Source organism: Phascolarctos cinereus, unplaced genomic scaffold (assembly GCF_003287225.1).
Source record: "Phascolarctos cinereus isolate Bilbo 61053 unplaced genomic scaffold, phaCin_HiC Scaffold_2;HRSCAF=192, whole genome shotgun sequence".
Taxonomy (NCBI): Eukaryota; Metazoa; Chordata; class Mammalia; order Diprotodontia; family Phascolarctidae; genus Phascolarctos; species Phascolarctos cinereus.
In genome coordinates, this window is record NW_027555625.1 from 372,909,224 (window position 1) to 372,931,710 (window position 22,487).

General features: G+C 45.2%; 1 protein-coding gene across 1 annotated transcript; it reads right to left on the bottom strand.

Annotated features, from left to right (window-relative positions):
• Positions 1–5,914: 5,914 nt before the first annotated feature.
• Positions 5,915–21,832, bottom strand: HBEGF (heparin binding EGF like growth factor). Its single transcript, XM_021005232.2, has 6 exons — positions 21,432–21,832; positions 20,591–20,767; positions 17,063–17,240; positions 10,422–10,577; positions 8,883–8,976; positions 5,915–7,326 (listed from the first exon to the last, which is right to left on the bottom strand). Exons 1-5 carry the CDS (start codon positions 21,472–21,474, stop codon positions 8,904–8,906), a joined length of 627 nt encoding a protein of 208 aa, XP_020860891.1. The 5' UTR covers positions 21,475–21,832; the 3' UTR covers positions 5,915–7,326; positions 8,883–8,903.
• Between the last annotated feature and the right edge of the window lie 655 nt (positions 21,833–22,487).

A 22,487-nucleotide genomic window follows, 5' to 3' on the forward strand; every position in this document is an offset into this window, starting at 1 on the left:
TGGTTCTTTCTTCTTCCCCGTCTCTAAAATTATTTTGTATTTCTTTTGTGAATATTTTCTACTTATTTGTCTATATAGATGGTCTTGCTCCCAGTAGAATATAAACTCCATGTGGGAAGATTGTTTTTGAACCCCTAGTACCTACTTCAAATAGTACCAGGCACATAGTAGGAAAAGGAATTGTTTTCTTTCTTTCTTTTTTCTTTCTTTCTTTCTTCTTTCTTTCTTTCTTTCTTTCTTTCTTTCTTTCTTTCTTCTCACCCTTGCCATCTTTCTCTTCCCTCTTCTTTTTTATTTGCTTTTGAAACTCTTTTGCTGTTTTCAACCAAATGTTAGTGGACATAGCAATTAAATCAGTGTCTTGCCTTTAAGAAAACAAGACAGTGACTTCTGCATTAAGCAAGGCAATTTGGGTTTGGAGAAAACTTGGAAAAGTGACTTAATTTCTCCAGTCTGTCTGGTTCCTACACCCATACCATCTGTCTTAAGGAAACCTCCCACACACCCACAAAGCTATGAACCAATCACTAGATTTTGAAAGATCCCCCTTCCTCAGACTGCCCTGTTGGTTACTGCAACACACACAAAAAAAAGAGAGTTAGTTACTGAGAACAGCACCAGGGGTTTCAGTTCTCAACAGAACTAAAAGGTCCCTGCTCTCTGATCAACATAGTCTTGCTAAAAGAAGAAATCAAGAGAAAATTAGCAAATTATCTTTAAAATGCACACAGTAATTACATGAATGTGGTACTGGCTTTATAATTTGGGATATAAATTCAAATTTCCTCCCCCTCTCTACTGACTGGGTACCTCTGCTATGACCACAGGAACTGTTTTTGCCAAAAGAGACTCCAGGCCTTGACTTCATAGCCTTTCTTTAGACAATGGCAGGTGGAACAGAATCTTTGGATTAGCAAGAGACTTGTCCTACAGGACTTCAAGTGAGGCAGCAACTCTTTCATGCTGGAGTCACCAGAGGTATAACTAGGAATTCCAGTATCTGGGGCAAATTCAGTTGCAGAGGGGAGCAGTGTAAGAAAACTTCAGAAGAAACAGTCTGGCTGTATATAACCTCTCATTCCTCCTCCAACCATTGCCTTCCCCCCTACCCAAGTGGACAGTGGCCCAGGCAAACTGCCACAGGGAGGAAGGAAACCCCTCCATGTTGGCACATGAGACAAAGCCCCAGCCGCCCTGATCTAGTTACAGTTTTGGGAGTCACCCAGGCAGGGATGGGATGAGGGGAAAATGTGCAGTCATTGAAGTTTATCCTTGCGTATTTTTTTGCCATACTCCCTTACCCCCTGGCATCCCCTCTAACTCTGCCTCCCAAGCACCCAATGACTTCATTTTATATTCTTGTTGACCAGAATCTTCTGTGAATGAATGAATGATAAAAGCATTTATCCAACTCTTGCTTTACTCCACATGTTGTGCTAAGTGCTGGGGATACAAATGTAAAAGCAAGATGGTCTAACAGAGGAAAAGAACCACAACTGTGCTGGTAAATGTTTAACAACTAGCTCTATGGGGAAAAAAAAGAAAGAAAAATATAACATACTTTTATATTTAATCTCCATTGTTAACATTTTCTGCATCATTCTCTTAAGTTTAGACAATCAACAAAATAATAAATCAAACCCTAATTTGTAGCATTTGGTGCAAATGCTCACATTGAAAATTTAACAACGGTTTGAACTGGACAACCCTGGACAACACATCTAGGGAAGTGGTGACCAGGGAGAGATGCTTTACTTATAGGAGTCACAGGAATAGTGAATAGAGTAATAGGAAAGTTGACTGATATCCCCTTTCAGAAGAAATAATAGACAGCATTAGCTAGGGAGTGAAAAAGTGAATTTGAAGATTCAAGGGGATGGTAGTGATTTGACCTTAATCTTTCAAATACAGAAAGTTGGAGGGGATTCATAGATGAGAGAGTTAAATAGGCAACCTTGCATATAAGAAGTCCAAGAAGGACTCCCTAAGTCCAAAAATCTCTCTCCCATACTACTTGAAATTATTCATAGAGTCATAGACTTAAGAGCTGGGAAGGGTCATGAGAGGATATCAAGTTCAATCATCATTGTCATGGATGAAGAGACTGAGGCCCAAAGAGGTTAAATGATTTACTCAAGGTCACAAAAATAGTCAGTGGCAGAACTGGAATTTGATCCAAAGTCTTCTAACCAACGATTCTTACAGGTTCTCTCGTACCATTAGACTAAAAGCTGCTTGAGGGCAGGGCCCATTGTCTTTTTGCCTTTCTTGGTATCCCCAAAAGCTTAGCACAGTGCCTGGCACATGTTAGACTCTAAATAAATACTAGCTGACTGGCTGACCACCCTATCTCACCTCTTCATTTTGTGAAATGGGTATGCCTGAGACACTATCAGTAGAGTTTCTTTCCTTGAGGTTAACAAGTGTCCTATTTTAAAAGGCACAATTCCTCCTGGGATGGCTAACATACTCAGTGCTGATCTTTCTTTAGAGTGAATTAGTTTAATGAGATCTCTTCCCAGGTGGTAATGGGGAATTTTGATGGGGTGGAGAAGAAGGGGAGGAAGGAAGAGGCATGGAGCTTTACTGAACAAGACAGGCCTGTTAATGGTGCCCCAGTCATTTTGGGATCTTCCTCCAGAGCCCGTGTTGTCCTCATTGATGAATACTTCACATGGCCTATTGTATCTAGCCAGCCCCAAGCATGATTTTCTTGCCATAGCATAGACCCATCCCCCAACACATACCCCCACCCACCCCCTTTCCCTATTTGGAACTTGTTATGGTTCAGTCACGTCTGACTCTTGACTCTAGTTTGGGGTCTTCTTGACAAAGATACTGGAGTGGTTTGCTATTTCCTTCTCCAGCTCATTTGACAAATGAGGAAACTGAAGCAACCAGGATCCAGTGATTTGTCCAGGGTCACACAGCTAGTAAGTATCTGAGGCCAGATTTGAACTCAGGTCTTCCTGATACAAGCCTGGCGCCCTATCCACTTCACCACCTAGCTGCTCTCTTTTGTCAGTAACACTTTTTTCCTTGCACCATACCTACTAATGAATGTGCCATGCCCACTGCTACTACCCCCATTAGATTGTACACTTCTTGAGAATGAAGAAGGTCACTCTTCATCTTTTAGCACGTGTCCTATGCTGAGTATATTATCTCTTTCACAAATTGAATTGAATCCAGTTGAATCAACTGGGATTCAAGGCAGTATAGGAGGAGAAGGAAGGAAAGCTAGAATAGAAGATTTCTTTAGGGAAGAAAATGGTCAAAGGGAGTGACTCAAAGACAACTGAAAAGAGACAGCTACTTGAAGAAATAACCTATCACTTCTGGCAGGCCTCTCTTTGAGGAGTGAAACCCAGGATGACAACATTTCTTATTTGGGGCCTAGCCTCATGAAGTAACTCAAGGGTCATCGATCCCCCAGAGGCCACATTTAATTACCCAGACATTGTGGAGAGCTACTGTAGTTATGAGAAGAGAACAGCGTACAGTGGAGGGAGCACAACACTAGCAGGAAACAGGGGTGTAAGGAAGCTGAGTGGAACAGGAAAAGAAAAGCACCATATGAACAGCAGGTGAGCTGGGCACCCTTCGACCTACATTAGCTACCATCTGGGAAGCCAGCAAAGAGGTGACCTATGTCCTGTTTGAAACTCCTCCTCCACGTCAGTCCTATGAATTTAAAAAGGAAAGGCCAGACCTCTCTGGCATAAACTCGTGATTTTAGAAGGGGCCAACTTTCTACCACAAGGGGATATAGCCTGTCAGACCACCCCATGGGCTGCACCATACAGTGAATGTGGCTCCTCTCACTCTCACTACCAGGGCAGTCTGTGCACCACAGGCATGAGCCCGGATCCTGCAAGTTCTGATGAAATAATCTGAGTTGTGCAACTATATAACTCAGCCAACATAGTGTTTAGGGGTCACTACATTTTCAAGTACAACCCCAAAACATGTAAACTCTACTTTCAAAAAAAACAGAGGTGTACCTGAGTCTCTATAGCAATGGAGTAGTTGACAGTACCAGCCTCCGAGTTGGGCAGCTCTGGGTTCCAGTCCTACCTCTGAAACTTCTTAGCTATGTGATCATGGGGAAATCACTTAGGTGCTCAGTACCCCCCAGGCAACTCTATAAGACAGCAAGTTATAGAAGAAATGCCCATCTACATAGGTAAAAGGAATATCCTAACTGGGAGTTCTCCACAGCAATGAAATCATTGGTCTGGAACAGTAGAAATCACATTTCCAGAGCTTATTCATCTGGTGAAGTCACAGCCCTAAATATACCATCACTCTCATGGGGAAAAGTCCCTTGATGGAATTCACTGAAACAACAATTTAAAATTTAAAAATGACAGTTACTCGAAAGACGCCGCTTCTTTGACATGGTGATATGCCCCTTTTCACTAAAAGTGATCACTCCCACCTCAAATGTTCTTAGAGCATTTATCCTAGGTCTCCCTTTTGTCAGTAACACTTTTCCATTTGTACCATACCGACTCTTTCTCCCTTTCCCTCCCTTCTTCTTCCTCTTCCCCCACACTGTGGCATCTTCCAAGGTTCAGTGGTTTTCCTCTACTCTCCTCTCTATACTCATTTCCTCAGAGAATTCATCTCTTCTTTTGGCTTCAACTACCAAGTTATTTCTATAAGGAAGACAAAACAGATCTGTATTCCCAAGCCTTATTATCTGTTAGCTAGGCCTTAATCCATTATTTCTAGCTACATATTGGACATTTCCATTTGAATGTCCTGCCCATCACTTCTAAGTCAACATGTCTAAAACTAAACTCATCGTTTTTTCCAGCAGACTATTTCTCCTCAATTTCTCCATTTCTGCTTAATAATAACAACATCCTCCCAGTCTCACAGACATGATCTTAGGATCATTACTCCTTATAGCCAATCAGTAATCATATCCTATTGATTCATCCTTTACAGTGTCTCTCAGTTTCATCCCTTTCATTCCACTCCCACCCTTAACCACTCTAATAACGAGGCCTCCACCCCTCAGGCCTAGATTACTGCAATAACATCCCAACTGGTCTCCATAAATCTGCTCTGTCCTCCCTTGGGTTAATTCACCCTTTGTACCACTGCCAGATTAATCTTTCTATAACATTGCTTTTGATTATGTCACTGCTTGATTTAGAAGGCACAATGCCTCCTCATTGCTTATCCAGTTAATTTCAGAATCTTCACCAGAGCTTATGGGGTTCTCCATACTTCAGCCCCAGTCAGCCTCATCTTAAGCTGCTCCCCAAGACAAACCCTCTCCTTCAGTCAGATTGCCGTTACTGTATCCTACACCTGAAAAGTTCCTTCTTCCCTCCATGCTTTTGCCCAAACTGTTTCTCCTTCCAACATCAGTTTCCCATCTCCACCACCACCTAGAAGGTCCACACCAGCTCTTGTTTTTGTTTTTGTTTTTTTGGCTAAGCAGTGGGGTTAAGTGACTTGCCCAGGGTCACACAGCTAGTAAGTGTGGTGTGCCTGAGGCCGGATTTGAACTCAGGTCCTACTGAATCCAGGGCTGGTGCTCCATCCACTGAGCCACCTAGCTGTCCCTGCAGCTCTTGTTAATGGAAGTTTCAATCCTTCCAGACTTCCCCTTCATCAAGCCTCCCAACAATGAGTTTTGTTTGTCAGTAAACTCAAAGCTGAGATTTGAACCCAGGTCAAGGCCAGTGTTCTTTCCATTACTGTCGTTCTCTAGTTTTGTCCTGCTTTTTCTTTTTGCCCCATGTAGCATTTTCCTGGCTAAAGGGTAATTAGTTTCAAGACAGGACCTGTCTCACCACTGTGCATAGCTATGTATATACTCCTTCCCTGCTACCATAGGAGAGGGAGCCTTCCTCAACTCCAGTCCCAAAGCCCACTCAACAAACAAAACACAGTGTTGTTGAGTAAAGGTTATTTTTATTTGTGTCGTAGAGTGTAAATATGAACCAGATTTGGAAGTATAGAATGTAACAGTTCAGTAGAGTTGCTAGAAACCATTGGAGTCAACAACGGCAGAAAATTTTTGTTCTTGTTTTTGAATTTTGGTAAGCTTAAATAACATCTGCTTTAAACAACAGACCTATCCACTGACTATTCCGTTTGTCTTCCACCCTACTTTGTGGCTGCCTAATTCTCTCTTTGCCTCTTTTTGTTAACCCATTCAGCACCTAGTCTGTAGGGCCGCACCTCTGGATATGTGGAGTAGCACCAGGTGAATTGTTGGAATAATAGAAATGTATTGACACAGGAAGTGATTTCCCACTCTCTTCGTCTCACGGGGCAAACACTGAGTTGTGCTAATCAGGCCGGCCCGTGAGCCTGTGCCTTCATGAGATTTCAGAGGGAGAAAACAAGAGCAAGGCTGAAGTCTGTTACATTGCAACATCAGCACATCCAGTATTTGAAAACAGCAATATAAAAAGCAGTAGGCAAAACAGCCATCCAACTCATAGAGTGGATCGAGCATTTTGAGAGCCGGGAGATATAGATCCTGACAGTGCAGAATTCTGTCCCCTCTGTGGCATCCTGCCCATGCAATATCATCAGAAATGTTCACAGACAATAATATGTTATTATCACAGACAAGTTATACGGCTGTCTAAGAACAAGAGCAGATATAGGAGATTTACCTGTCATCCAGATGGTGGGATATGAAATTGCTGCCGAAGTAACAGTCTAGGCACTTGAAATATTATTGTTAGATTGTTAAAAACTAAATAAATTAACATATATAGAATAAAATAAATACATAATTTAAAAAGCTTTTTTTTTACAAACAAAAATATCTGTTAAATTATTTTTCTATGTAGGCAAAGTCCCAAAGTTCAGTGTTCTGGGCCTTGTAATCTTTCACAGTTAGCTCATCAGCTTGTAGAGTCCAAAAAGCAGATTTCTCAGTGACTACTGGAGTACTTGGCTTCTCAGTCTTTTTTTTCCCTTCATTCTAAAGCCCACAAATCTCTCCTTCTTCTTCAGTCAAAGACTTTTGGAGCATACAGAACTTTACTGGCATTTTCAATCCAAAAGATTAAATGCATAAACAAACTTCTGTTTGGGGGGAATGGGGTGGAGAGAAGAACATCGTCTCTTTCTTTAGCCTTTTTCCTCTCCAGATTCCCTTTGACATAATCTACTTGGCACTTGGAGGCTCTGGCATTTTGAGGAAACAGTTGTAGAGGCCCAATTGATACATCAGCTTGGGACTAAGGAGTCTTCATCTTCATGTATGTTGGGAAAATGCCTCCAGTTGGCAAAATTTGCAGCTGTGCTTTTGGGTCTTCTCAGGAGGTAGCACATCCCAGCTGATACCTGCAGCCCAACAAAAAGGATTAAGTTTCCAATGTTTCTTGGGTCCAGTATTATAATCTATTGTTTTTTTACTGTTGTTTCATTGGAGGTGGGAAGGGATAGCTACACCAAATTTTCTATTATTGAGAGTGATGAGAGTAAGAAATGGGGTTTCAAATGTCAAAATAAAAAAGAAAGCTGAGGTCTGTAGGTCATAGTATTCCTATTGCTGCATCTCTACCAACTCTGAACAACTCCAAAGCACCTGCTCTTCTATAATGATAGATCAGTTCTATCCTGGGAAGTAATCCCATTTGGTAAAAAGAGCCCTGATTAGTGCTCAAAATCACAGCTTTGCCACTTACTAGGTACATGACCTTAGGTAAGTCTCTATGAGCCTCAGTTTTCTAATCTACAAAATGGGAATAATGCTTGTCCTATCTCTGTCATAGGATTATTGTGCAGGTAAAATGAGATAGTATGTTTCTAAAAGCCCTTTGGAACTACAAAGTGCCATTCAAATGAGAACAACTATTAGGACAGACTATGGTGGAGTGGAAAGAACTGGAGTTGAGGGTTCAGAGGACCTAGGTTTGAATTCCAACTCTGCCATTTAGTACACAGTAAATTCTTAATAAATGGCCTACCTCCCAGTCCATATCTACCTGTGTGACCTTGGACAAGTCACTTAACCTGGCTCCAGACCTCTGTTTCTTTATCTGTAAAGTGAGGGGGATTGGCCTAGATGGCTTTGAAAGTCCCTTCCTTCCAGGCCTAAGTCTATGACCTATTTCTTTCTTTCTTTTTTTTTTTTAAGGCAACTGAGGTTAAATGACTTGCCCAGGATCACACAGCTAGTAAGTATCAAGTGTTTGCTCTGAGACCGGATTTGAACGCAGGTCCTCCTGACTTCAGGGCCGGTGCTCTATCCATTTCGCCACCTAGCTGCCCCTTATGACCTATTTCTGCATAGCAACTCTGCTACTCTATAGTTTACCTCCAAAAGGAAAGTTCCAGCTAGAGCGGGGAAGGGAAAGAAGCAGGGAAGACAGGTATCAGAAAAGAGAAAAGGAACAGGAGCCAAATGAGACAAATTAGAGAAAGGCCATAACTGAGGTTGGGAGCATTTTCCAGGGGCAAACGGAACATGAAGCAGCTAAAGTCAGAGAAGAAAGATCATTTCTGCCAGCTAGTAGACAGGTAAGATAGACGTCCAGAAGACCTGAAGCCTATTAGAGCAGGAATCCCTAACCTGGAGTCTGCAGGAATTCACAGATAGATGTCAAGGGTGGGGGGAGGTGAGGGTCTGTGAACTTGGATTGGAAATCAATTGCATCTTTATTTCTACTAAGCATTTCTTTCAAGTATGAATTTTTTAAACAGAACATGATTCTGAGATTGGGTCCATAATCTTCACCTCACTGCCAAAGAAGTCCAGGACATTAAAAAAGGTTAAGAATCTCTGTCCTAGAGCACCCAGAGAATCTGAGAGCCAGCAGTTGTCTTAAAAAGCACAAAAACAGCTAGCTCATGAGTGGGCCTACCCCTGCTCCCAGGATATATGCCAGGATTATTACCGTAAACACTCAGGATTTCCATCAGTGGGCAGCAGGAGCCCCCAGCTTCACTTTCTCTTCACTTTCTACATCATAAACTCCTCTTTTATGGTACCTAAGGAAGGAAAACAAACTTCATGAGCAATACCCCTGGCACAGCAATCATCAGTCTCTAGGATGAAAAAAAGACCTGGGCCCTTCTTATTTCACTAGATTTCTTCCTAATGTTTTCATTCCCCTGGAGAGAGAGAAACTGAGGCCCCAAAATAAAAATAACTTCACCTAGAAACTGCATCGGATACCTCTTCAAGATAGTAAACTATTGAGCAGAATCTGCTGTTACTCTCTGCTGCTCAGAAAAGCACAAACATTCACAGGTTATCCAAAGGGCCACCAGACAAAGACCTGACTTGACTTTTGAGGGAAGCTGGCTTTGACTAAAAGAGGGTTATAGGATCAGGCTAAATTCCTTTAACTGATGCCTTGACTACTCAGCAACAATTCTGACATCAGCAAAATGGGGTCAAAACTTGGGAGGAAAGGAAGATGGGGAGAAGAGTGGATGGAATTTGCAAGGAAATGAAAATGGGTTGATAGGGTACATAAGGATAGAGGGAAATCCCTGGAGGAGAGGGGTAGGTTCTAATCCAGAAGGTTTTGCCTTGGGTGCCAATGAGTTCATCTCACCCCAGGAGAAAAGAGGTTCAGCTAATTTATAAAGGCAACAGAACAATAAACTAGGAATCCAGTCTAGCTTATCTGCAGGGGACGGGGAGGAGGGCTCAGATCAGGTAGTGTTTCTATCCACCCTCATCCCTTCAACACCACTCCTGGTTACACTGGCAGACGTTCACAGTAGAAGGAAAAGAGAAGACGTAGCAGAAGTACTCCAAATGACCCACTTCCTACAACCTGTCAACGACTCCCCGTGCCTTCCCCTCCCTGGAGAGACTGTAAAGGATGTTTAACCGAGGGAAGAGAGGACACAAGGGAAATATGACAGTTATCTTCAAGTGTGGGAGAGAACCTAGATTTGTTTTGTTCAGCCCCAAAGGGCAGAGCCAAGAGCAAGGAGTAGAAGTTTCAGAGGCAAATTTAAGCTTTCTAAAACTAGAATGAGCTGCCTCTGGAAGCAAAGAGCTTCCCCTTACTGGAAGGGGTAGGGAGAGAGAAAATGAGCATTTCTATAGTACCTAAATGTGCCAGATATTGCACTAAGCACTTTTTACAAATGTTATCTCTTCCGGTCTTCACAACCACCCTGGGAGGCAGGTGCTATTATTAACCCCATTTTACAGATGAGGAACTGAGGCAAACAGAGATTAAGTAACTAGCCCAGGGTCATATAGCCAGATTTGAACTCAGGTCTTCCTAACTCCAGACCCAGGCCCACAATACCACCTAGCTGGAGAGAGGCTGGATGACCACCTCTTGAGTATGCTGTGTCAGGGATTCTTTTGGGTTTGTAAATTCCACCAGATGGCCAATGAGGCCATCGAGGGTGAGGCCAATGAGGGCCATCTGGAGTGCCACAAGTAGAATGCCACCAAGACATCTTACCTGAACATGAGCAGCCCAGCAACGATGAGGAGACAGACTGAAGAGAGCACTACGGATACCACTGCCAAGATTGTTGTATGGTCGTAGCCATACAAGGGGTTTTCCACAGGGAGACTCAGTCCGTGACACCGTTCTCCATGGTATCCTGTTTGGCAGCTGGAGGAAGAAGAGAACAAAAACGTGGCATGGTGAGGCACTTGGTTCTCCTACTTGAATTTGGTTCTTTCTCCTTTTTGGTGCCCAATGTGGGAGAGCTGGGTTCTGGAGACCAAAGTCTGAATGCCCCCAAACTCTAGGATTCTCATCAATGACTCAGGGAATCACTAGAGAATACATGCACTAGGACCATGAAATTTTCATATAGTCCAAGCCATTCAGACTTCTCTGGCTTTTTCTTTGGAAAAGCAACATAGCTTCCATAGGATGGGTCATAAAGCCAGAGCTAGAAGGGAAGGGAGAGAAGGGAATCAGCATTTATATAGTACCCACTGTGTGCCAGGCACTGGGTTAAGTGCTTACAAATATCATCTCATGGGATCCTCACAACCACCATGCAAGGTTGGTACTGTGTTATTCCCATTTTACAACTGAGGAAACTGAGGCAGATAGAAGTTAAGTGGCTTTACCAGGGTCACACAGCTAAGAAGTGTCTGAGATCTCATTTGAACTCAGGTCTTCTCAACTCTAGGATCAGTGCTCTATCTATCTAGCTGCCTCTTCCAGCTAGAAGAGACCTCAGGGACCACATAGTTCAATCCCAACATTTTATAGATGAAAGAGTGTCTTACCCGAGCTCATAAGTGTCAAAGGTGGGATTTGAACCAAGGTATTCTAACCCTAGAGCCAGCATTCCTTCTACTGTATCATAACAGCCTTCATTCCACAATTTCTATTCAGAGACTTGAGTTTGAATCCCGATACAACTACTATTTACTATTTGTGTGACCTCGGGCAAGTCACTATACCTCATCTGTAAAATGAGGCAGTTAGGCTACACAAAGGGCCCTTCCACTTCTAAATTTTGTGGTCCTATGGACAACACTTCAGTTCCTGAGTTTAGAAGTATTTGGTGCTTCCTGGTCTCCATTTGCAGATTTCACTGCTTGTCCTCAAGCCCCTGTCCTTATCAAGGCTTATCCCTTATTTTCTCCTCTTTTGCTTCTTCAGAGCCAGGTAAGATTTGTAAAAGAAAAGACACTGAGATGAGAAGTTTTGTACTCTGTCCCAGAGGCTGTTGGCTTTTCCCTCTAGCACCTGGTTTCCATTTACTGGGCAGCGTGAGGACAGAGATCCCTAGGTTTGTGAGAGATTAAGGTCCAGGAACACAGGGCTGACTGCTCTTTGGGCCCTCAGAAGCCCTCTGTCCCCTGGCCATTGTGGCTGCTGAGGCGGGTGTGTCTAGGCTGATGTGGGGAGCATGTGGATAGCTGACATCCTAAGCCAGATCCACAGAGCAGCCAGTGACAGGAAATGCCGGACTATGTCAGAGTCCTGAGGCTGGCCCTAGACTTCTGCCTTCAAGGGGCAATGGAGGGTGGGGGAAGCGGCTCTCAAGAACCCGCAGGCCTGGCTGTGCACATAGGAATTAGGAACAAAGGTTCCGCATCCCTGTGGCCAGAGGAATTCTGCCTGTGACCCAGCCAGGATTATAAGGATTCCTAGCTGGGTGATTAAGCTGTCCTGGGAGAGATGGGTTCTAGGTTTTTCTGGGGCCCAGTCTGACTTCTGTTTGTGATCCTCTTAACTGCAATTATCATGTAAATATGAAGGAGGGGGTGTTGTGACAGGTGTCTGGGAGTGGCTGACCCCCTCCAGACTGTACATGGCTTGGATGACTTCTTTCCCTCCAAGATATTTGTAGTGCCCAGCGAGGCCTGAGTTTGTGCTCTGAGGTGGTTTTTTACCTGTTATAGATCATGAATTCTGAAGTGAGAGAGCTCATCTCTCAAGATGATGGAAATCTCAGAGTTGCAAAAGGTTTCATAGGCCTGAATAGGAAATCACTTCAACAAAGCCCCTGACAAGTAATCATTCACCTTCTTGGTGAAGACCTCCTGTTCTGAGGAACTCACTACCCCCTGAGACAGTTCATTCCTATACAGATGGCTCTGAGCTTTAGGAAATTCCCTAAGTCTGCCCCCTCTGCAACTTCCGCTCATTACTTCTTGTTTGCTTGGCTTTGGCCCTGAGAAGAAAACTAGTCCACTCCCTCTTTTATACAATAGCCCTTTAAATACTGAAGGCGATTATCACAGCCCTCCTGCAGGGAGTAATTAACCTTGCTTGATTTATCTGAACCCCACCTGTCTACCCTGCATCAGGCTCCTCCATACCCTCACCCAGAAATAAACTCAACCCTCTCCTCAGCTCATCTATACTTTCAACTTCCAACCCCTCCCCTTCCTCCTCCCCCACCACTCCCCAAGACTATTAATAGGTTTATTACTTTGCCAGAAGCAGTTTTGTTTGAGTTCTCCCAGTTTCCCCTCAGTATAGACCTGAGCCAAAGTGTTTCAGGCCTAGATGAAGACTTGGCCTTCAGCCTCGGGACATAAGGAAACAGAGCACCCTGCCTGGTTTCAAACATCAGATCATCTCCTGTGGCCAAATAGTTCCACAGAACAAAACAAACAGACCAAGATAACATTTTCCTTCCCTGGCCTGATCACACAGAAATGATAGAAACATCACCTAGTTTGCCTGGACCAATGAAAACAAGACAAGAGGCACAAAGCTCATGCTAGATCTTCTTCCCCTCCTTTTTGAAAGCAAGTGCTAACCCTGAGTTCAATCAAATCCTAATTCCAATCAAATGAGATAATATTTTTAAAGTACATTGTATGCACTATATAAATGCACATTTCTGAAACATAGTAGGCACTATATAAATGCATATTTCCTTCTATTCTCTCCCCATCCCCATCACTTGCATTGGAGCTTGGGCAAGGAGTAGAAACCAGCAGACAGAGCTTGGGCTGCTAGACAACCTTGGTAGGCAGAGGGTTTCTTTCCTGTGCTGGCTGATTTCTAGATCTAGATAGAGTTCCTACAACACTTGCTGACAACTTCTCTTTGGGAAGAAGGCCATTTCCCAGTCATGTGCTGCAGAGATAGGGATTCCTCTCCTCTGCTCAAGGATTTCTCCAGGGTGGCATGAGGAAAAGTCACAAAGGTGACCACCCATCACAGACATCTCTTCTGAGGCTGTTGTGAGGGAGCTTGGTTTCTGCCTCCCAGAACAGCTAGAGACACAGCTTGGTATCACACAGACAAGGTCCTCTCCCTCTCCTGTGTGAGAATTCTTGGATGCCTGTGGGATCCATCTTGCACACATCAGAAAGTACCCAGCTATAGGGTTTTCAGGCTGAGGACTTCCTGAGGAAAGGGACAACAGGGTAGCTGTCCATGCACACATCCAGCCTGCATGTGTTTATGAAGTGGAGGCCAATCAGAGGGTGGGATAAGCATGGCATAAATTTCTGCCCCATTCGCCTTCTGGTGCCCTCTTGCCAACCTCCACAAAACAGACTGGTGCTGTCTCCCATCATGAGAGAGAGAGACACTGGGCAGTGTTCCAGGGATTTATTCTCCCAGAAAAAAGTAGGAGCAATGCAGGTTGCTCTCTGGTCCTTGGCACATGACCCCTTGTGTCCTGTGGGCAGTCTGACCTTGCTGTCTTGTGGCTTTCCACTATTGCCCTGTTCTGAAGGGCTCTCTTCCTGTGGGAGGAAAATGAGCTCTCTGGACTTCCCAGTCCTTCACCTAACCCTCTCAGGTAGCTTACTCAGATGATAGAAATAAAAATCTGCATCAGAGCCATGAGATTCAGTTACATAATCCCTCTCTGCCCCCATCCTGAGTCAAAAGGATAATAATGTAAACACCCTAATATACCCACTCCCCCTCCTTTACAGACACCTCCCCACCCTACTCCTGGCTCACACATTGGAGGGAGATGAGCATATCTCCAAACATGTGGGTCCATTCTAAGCATCTGGGGGTGGGATCAAGTGTCCTGCTCAGAGCCAGCCACTCAAACTCTGCACATTCCTCCTGTGCTGTGTCCCATTTCGGAGCTCATCTTACAGTAGAGGCAAGAGCCACTCAGGGTCTCAGAGATGCATCTTGCACCCTCTCTCAGAGCACGAATCCAGGCCCTGTCAGGTACTACCACTATTGGGAAAGTGGCAGAAAGAGGCCATCAAAGTCAGGTTAAGCCATAGAGGGAGTCAGGTAAACCCCAAGAGTCAGTGAGATACCTCCTATAACACCAGTACCTACATGATAATCGTGTTAAAGGATCACAAACAAAAGCCACACTGAGCTCCAGAATAATCCAGGACCCATCTCTCTCAGGACTGTTAGCAATCCTCACCATCCTAGCTGGGATCACAAATTTTCTCAGGCTATGGAGATGAAAAAAGTCTTTGCTACTAATTCCTATGTGTCTAGTCATGTCTGTGGGCTCTTGGGAACTGTTACCTCCACCCTCCATTGCCCCTTGAAGGCAGAAGTCTAGGGCCAGCCTCAGGACTCTGACATAGTCGGCATTTCCTGTCACTGGCGGCTCTGTGGATCTGGCTTAGGGTGTCAGCTATCCACATGCTCCCCACATCAACCGAGACATAACCTTCCCAGCAGCTGTACTGGCCAAGGGACAAAGGGCTTCTAAGGGCCCAAGGAGCAGTCAGCCATGTGTTCCTGGATATTGATCTCCAACAAGCCCAGGGCCCTCTGTTCCCAAATCATGTGCTCAGTAAATCAGAACAAGGAGCCAGAGGGAAAGCCAACAAGCCCTTGGCAGTGTGCAAACTTTCTGTCTCCATCTACCAAATCTTGCCTCCTCTCTCCTCCAAATCTCAGCTGTCTTGGTAGGTAGGAGAGGAGAAAATGTGGGGTAAGACAATTATTTCAGATGAGGGGATTGTGAGAAACAAAGACCCCTAGGAAAACCAGAAATTGTCAAACACTTCTGGCCTAATGCTGCAGGTTACTTGCAGTGACCAGTCTGGGGTTATGGGTGGAGTGAGAGTAAGGCAACCGGTCTGAGCCTCCAGCAGCAGAGCTGAGGAGGGCCTGATATCCAGCCGGCCAAAGCATCAGACCAGTTTAGCTTGGGGAGAGGCAAAGCCAAATTCCTGGCTGGAGGCCAGTTTCGTGCCCTCAGTGCTACTGCCTCCACCCTGGAAGATACTGCCAAATTTTGTTTTGTTTTGTTTAAAGATTCAAAACCTCACTCTGGTCTCCAAGTTTAAATTAGGTGAGAAAACAAGTATTTCCCTGGCTATCCCTGAGTCCCAGAAATACTACACTGCTAGTAAAGACCTAGAAGGCATCTTAAAGGAAGCGTTTCACAGCTACAAACGAGGAACTACTAACTGCAAAAGAAAGGCAGAGACCTAGGGTTTGTCTTGCTAGCTGCAAGGCATAGGAAATGTGGTGGCTTTAAAAAGCAAGTAGAATCATAGCAATGAGAGGTGGGTGAGATTTATCAAATCAACTGAACACCCTCTGTGGGGTTAGCAGGCAGATCACTCCCTGTAGCATTCTCCTGGCCTTGTTTTAAAGTCTTTCATGAAATGAGGCTTCTTCCAGTTCTCCCCCTGCCTCTTTGTGCTTGCCTCTGGGACACTAGCGACATTATTCTCGGGGAGTATAGCAGTGCGATCCATCTCTGTGCTGGGCCTCCCTCAGCCCCACATTCCATCTCTGAACCCAAACCCCAGATTGCCCCTTGAGGCTGGCACAAGAGAGAATTCAAATGTTGCATGACTTAAGATGAGGTACCCTTAGAATTAGTTTCCTTTTTCCTATTAATCCTGCACACAGGAAATACTTTCCTACCCCATGTATTCCCAAAGACAAACGTTCCCTTGCCTTCCCAGTGGCCCCACCAAGTTCCTCTCTTTTCCTTTAACTCCCATCCTCAGTCTGAAGGAGAGGGCTCTATCCATCCCTACAGATTGTCCAGCCACCTAGGATTGTTAATTTAGATCTGGAAGGGACTTTCATTGTTATCTAGTCCAACTCCATCTTACAGGTGAAGAAACTGAGACCCAAAGAAGTGAAATGATTTGCCCAAAGTCACACAAATAATAAGTGGCAAAGCCAGGTTTTGAATCCTGGTCCTCTGATTTCAAATCTTTCATCTCTGTACCCAAGTATACAAGTAGTACAGACATATATGTACTCTCAAGGATATATATTTATATATATACATATATATGTATATATATATATATGTATGTATATAGTATAATCTGTGAGGGCTAGGAAGTAAGCTGGGGCAGCACTTTCACAGATTCCTTCTGGAGGGAAAGTGCTGTCACATTTTTTATTCTGAAAGAGGTAAAGGGGGAGGAGGGGAAAGAGTTGTCCTGGAAAGGATAGCCAGGTTTCAAGTGCCAGTTTCTTGAGTTAGACAGCTCATTTCTGGGGAAGAATGAAGCATCCAAAAAAACACAAGAATGTCACAAAAGCCTACGGTTCAGGAAATTGCATCCAAATAGGGGGCCCTTCTGTTGACTAAAAATACTCCCCTCCTCCCCATTTCCGTTCTGTGAGAAATTGTGAATTCGAGGAACAGCACAGAGGAGAAACATGGATGACACATTTCCCAAGAGTCTGGGGTTAACACTTACATGCACGATGGCATTCGAAGTTCTTTCAAATATTTGCATGATCCGTGGATGCAATAGTCTTTGTACTTCCGCAAACAGGGGTCTCTCTTCCGCCCCATTCCCTTGCCTTTTCTTTTCTTCTGCCCGTTTTCTTCCTTGCTTGGAGTGACCAGAGCTTGTGGTTTGGAAGAGAATGCAACTAGAAGGACAAAAGAAAGGGACTCCTGTCAGGTGTCTGGTTCTCCAAAAGAAAGGACATTGGAAACATCTGATAGAAACCCCTTCTCCCACCCAGGCTCCCAGACTCTTGGTTCATGGTTATTCTCCAAGAGTATCAGAAAATTTGATCTTAGGTTTCTCAGGCAAAAACTGAAGAGGAAATAGAGACGAGACAGAAGCAAGGCATTTCACAAACCCTTGCAGGGGAATCACTTCAAGCATGCAGGCTTCCATCCGGTGATTCCATCCAACATATTGGGCAACTCTGCCAACCTTATTCGCCCCCTACCCCCATTCCTAAGGAACTCAGAATTGCAATCGATTCTATTTTGTCCTATATTAGCCTCATTTCCCGAAGTGAGCATGATGACCTACTTCCAGGGGAACAGCGTCAGAGAAGGAAGCTGCTTTTTCCTGGGAGGGCACTTGAGGAAGAGAATGAAGAGCTTTTTAAAAATAAATGGCCACTGTCTTCAAACTGCTCAGCCTCAGATGATAATCAGCTCTCCAGTACCATGAGTAGGCCTGTTTCCTCAGTGAAGGTGCACCAGCTTATATTGGTGCTAAAAAGCAAAGAAAGGACTTTGGCATTATGGTCAAAGTCAGTAGACTAGCTGTCTAGATCAGACAATATAATGTAGGGTGTCCCAAAAGTCTTCGTGTAGTTTTAAGCTTCTAATGGCTTAAAAACACACTAAGTCTTTTGGGATACCCTATATTTGCTCTTCTTCATCCCTTCCCTTCCAGTCCCTTCTGCAGTTCATTAGCAAGGCTCAAAGGGTCATTCTCATTCCTCCTTAAATGCTCCTATTTATAGCTCTCTCAGACCTGAGAGGAAAAAATATATACAAGGGTTAGAGAGATGGAAAATAGAGGAAATGACCAGAAGAGGCTGGGGGTGTTTTTAAGGTTGGAACAGCAGCAAAAGAAGTAGTGAGGAAAATCAGCTCTGCTCCATGCTTCCAGCTGGGGCTGGCAAGACACTCCCCTTCGATTAGTGCAGGAGTCTGATCTACATCCTTCATCCACTCCCAGAGTCTGGAAAGAGTGATCTGCCCATGTGTCTCCCACCACACACATCTGCCATACATGTGTTAAGTGTAAGAGTCAGTTCCACTAACTCTGGTCATAGAGGGGCTTAGGGTGGGGAAGGCAAAGGTCAAAGAGTTCCCAGAAAGGAGGAGTCCTAGCACAAAAACCAAAATTGAGAGCTAAGAAATGGAGATGGGTAGTGGTAGCAGCAGAGAAAAGAAACTACAGCTAATACCAAGCCCCAGGTCCTACATTTCCTCTGTACCCTATTCTCTGCTTCCCTCTAGAGCAAGAATTCTTAACCTTTTGTGTGTTGTGTGTGTGTGTGTGTGTGTGTGTGTGTGTGTGTGTGTGTGTGTGGCATAGAGTCCTTGGGCAGTCTGATGAAGCCTATGGACTCGTCAGAATGTTTTTGAAGTGCATAAAATAAAATACATAAGATTAAAAAGGAAACCAATTATTTTGAAGTTCAGCTATCAAAATATATGTTTTTAAAGTAGGTTCCTACACATTAAGAACTCCTGATCTAGAACCCAGTGGGAGATGGAGGAGCACTTCGTGCAAACAGAATAAAAATGGCCATTGGTGTGTAGAATGACAGGCCAAAGAAAACCCAAGGATGGAGGGAGAAAGTGACAAGGTGACAGAGTCCCTGCCCCAGGGGAGAGAGAAACGGTGACTCAAGCCTATGGAGGTATGAGGAGCAGCCTGTGTGGGTGGAGAGTGAGTCACAGCCCAAGCCCTACCCTAGTGGGGGCTACACCAGGAAAGCTCCACCTCCTCCTGTGTGGGGGGAGAGAGAAATTCTAGAGGAAGGGTGGGAGCACAGGCTAGAATACTGCAGCCTGACTCGGTTTATCCAAGAGATAGAGAAAACAAATTAAAGCAAAGCTCCCTGAGGCAGCATCACAAGGTAGAGGGGAGGAAGCCATAGGCTGCTGGTCTGCCAGGCCTTCTGGTTGCTGCTATACTCCAGGTTACTATTTTCCTAACCAAACAGATTACGAAGTGATTATGACAAGCCACACCCCATCCCCTCCCCTTTCCCTAGGAATCCAGCACCGCTCCACCTACAAGAATTACAGTTGTGAAAGAGGGGGGGCGGGCAATATAATGCCCTGGCTTCTGGACTCTGCACCAGGTACTAGCTATTAAAGATCTGCATCTAGGGCAGGGGTTCTGAACACTTTTTGTGTAAAAATACACAAAATAGGATATATCCAAAGGAGGCCAATTATATAGAAATATGGTTTATCAAAGCATTTTTAAAAACAAGTTCACAAACCACAGGTTAAGAATTCTTGCCTCATCTAAAAGGAACGGGCCCCACTAGACCTAACCCTTGTTCCAGAAGGAAGGGTCTCAAACTGTGGATACTCTGGAAGAGTGGAGCAGGGATGTCTGGACACTAACCCTGGCCTGGAGAGTTAATTTTAATTTGACCCTTCGGGCCATGTGGTCAGGATGGACATATGGTATATCTCACAGAGCACCAAGGTGTCCAGAGACCACAGAAGCTGCAAGAAAGATTCCTAGACACATAATTGATATTTTTAAGCTGCCTTCACCCTTGCCTCCTGGGGGCATTCAATTCAACAAACATTTATCAATGGCCTGCTATGTGCAAGGGACCGTGTTAGACACTGGAATTACAAAAATGAAAAATGACTATTCTGGCCCTTGAAGAGCTTACAGAAAACACTGATGCTCACCTTCTATATTCTCTAGGGTCCTGACTTCCCATGGGGGGGAGAGGGGTGTCAAATGTTCTGCCTAGAACTCTCCATCATGCCCATGAGTTAGGAAAGTAACTTGAGGAGAACCTAACCAAAGGACTAACCCAACCACAAAGTCTCATCAGAAAGGAAAAAATCACTGACCTGTCCAGTCTCCAAGTAAACTGACTAATTCAGCTGTCTTCAGCTGCAAAAGGAGGTTGTAACTGGACTGACTCAAACATAAGAACAAGTAAGAGACAGGTTCAGAAAGTGCCAAGATACCCTCTCACTCCTATGAATGGTACAGGGCAGCTCTTAGGAATTTCCCAGGAAGCAGGACATTCAGGGCTTCTGCTCACCACCTGGTAAGCACTCACCATTCTGCTATGCTAAGGCTGATAAATGTCTCTAGTCTCCTATTCTCTCCCCAGCCATTGGATATGGAACCATTTAAGGATCTGGGCTCTCCTTAGACTGTCTGGACTTTAACCCAGATCAGATTAGCTCAGAAATTCCCATTGAGATGCATTTAACTTTGTGTTGGCTGCCTTGGTCAGATGTTTGGGGTTGACACACTTACCCCTAACAAGGTCATGTTCAGTGTCCTGTAGGTCAAGGACTTCTGTTCTGCTAACGTGTGAATGAAGCATCTGGTTCAAAGATCCAGTGGATGAGTCAGGGTTCTCTGTCCCCCTGTTCTCCGATAGCCGGCTCTGAGCTCGCTCTAGGCTCTCACCATTCACCAGTGCAGAGAACACTGCAAGCCAGGGAAGGAAAGGTGGGGAAAGAGAGCAGTCACTCATCTACCCCAGGGGAATCCTACCCATCTCGGACAAGCACAGCCTCCTTACACATGTACCCAATCCCTACCAGAAGGTGTGCCCCAGAGATCATGGAAAAGGATATGACAGGACCATCTGTCCCAGGGAGAGAATGAATGAAAGGACAAGGCATGGTACCTTGTAGTCACAGGGATCACTTCAGACTCAGATTCTCTATCCTCCTGGACGGCTCTATCTCACCCTATCTGTTTCCTGTGCATCCCTGGCCTCACCATCATTTCTTTAGTTGAAAGAACACTGGCTCTGGAATCCCAGGATCTAGGCTCTAATCTTGCCTTTGACACTTACCTGTGTAACTTTGGACAAATCATTTAACCTCTCTGGGCCTTACATTTCTCATAAGCAAAAATGAGGGGGTTGAGCTGGATGACTTCTGGGGTCCCTTCCATCTCTAAATCTCTGATCCTCACCACCCTTCAAGTCCTCGCCCCTTTTCGTGTCCTCTGGCCACTCCCATACCTTCTCCTTTTGCCTCCTCTACTCCCCACCCCCTATTCTGTCCCCGTATCCTAGATCTGCATCCTGGATAAATCGTACAATCCAAGCTTCACCCTCCCCCCCCCACCCCAGCCCCCTCACCTGCAGCCAGAAGCAGCTTAAGGATAAACGATGACAGCTTCATGTTCCCAAGAACAGAGAAGACCACGGGCCAATAATCCACTGATTATCGCACCGCGAGGGTGCGGGGATCCGGCGGAAGAGGAGAAGGGTAAGGGGCGCTCGCTCACTGGGCCAGGGTCTGAGCGACTGCTGTTGGGAGCGGCAGTGGCAGCTCTGCCTGCGTCCTCCTTCACGCCAATCGCTCCTTCGTCTGTCCGTCTGTCTGTCTGTCAGAGGATTCTGTCTCTCTCAGTCCCAGCGCCTGCCTGCCTTTAACAGGAGCAGCAGCAGAAGCAACAGTAACAGCAGCAGCAGCGGCAACAGCAGCAGCAGCAGCGGCAGCAGCAGCAGTAACGTCAAGCAGGCTTGGTTCCTTCCAGCAGTCTGAGCTGCCTGGAGTCAGAGCCTGAACTAAGTCTACGCCGCCCCGCCCCTCCCGTCCCCGCCTGCCCCGCCCCCTGCCCGGAGTAACTCTATACAAGGGAGGAGGGAGCCTGGCGGCCCGGGAGTGTGCAAGAGTCGGAATCAATCTGGCGCCGACCCCCACCCCTCAGGAGAAATGCTGGGGGAATCGTTTTGGGGTCTTGGCCAAATAAGAGGTCGCCTGAGTGGCCAGGGACGCTGACCAGCAGGCGGCAGAATCCAGCCTCCTTCCTTCCCCATCTCCCTTTTCCATCTCTAGACTTGGAATCATAGACAGAGACTTAGAATGTTAGAGCTTGGAAAGGGACCTTAGAGACCGTCTGGTCCACGAGCCGGTCTCTTTTTACAGATAAGGACACAGTCATCAGTCAAACAACAAGCATTTATAAAGCGTTTACCATGTCGAGGCATTGTGCTGAGCACTAAAAACAGGTCCATCGTTGGCAAGTGACTTGTTCGGGATCATATAGACGATGCCGGTTAGTGCTGAGTCTCCCCAGTTGTCCCCTCCCCGCATCTGCTCCCCTCTTATTCCCCCAACACGTCTCAGTTTTCTAGCCTAACTCCTGCCAAGGAAAGTTGACCGCCCCTCAACAAGGCTAGCCGCTGGCA

What these genes read in the sequence shown, in the direction of transcription:
- HBEGF (XM_021005232.2), bottom strand. Translation starts at nt 21,474, where the DNA reads ATGAAGCTGTCATCGTTTATCCTTAAGCTGCTTCTGGCTGCAG. An exon ending in CTTCGAATGCCATCGTGCAT is followed by an intron (nt 10,578 to 17,062) that starts GTAAGTGTTAAC and finishes TTCTTCCTCCAG; the next exon opens with CTGCCAAACAGGATACCATG. An exon ending in GCTGGGCTGCTCATGTTCAG is followed by an intron (nt 8,977 to 10,421) that starts GTAAGATGTCTT and finishes TTCCTTCCTTAG; the next exon opens with GTACCATAAAAGAGGAGTTT.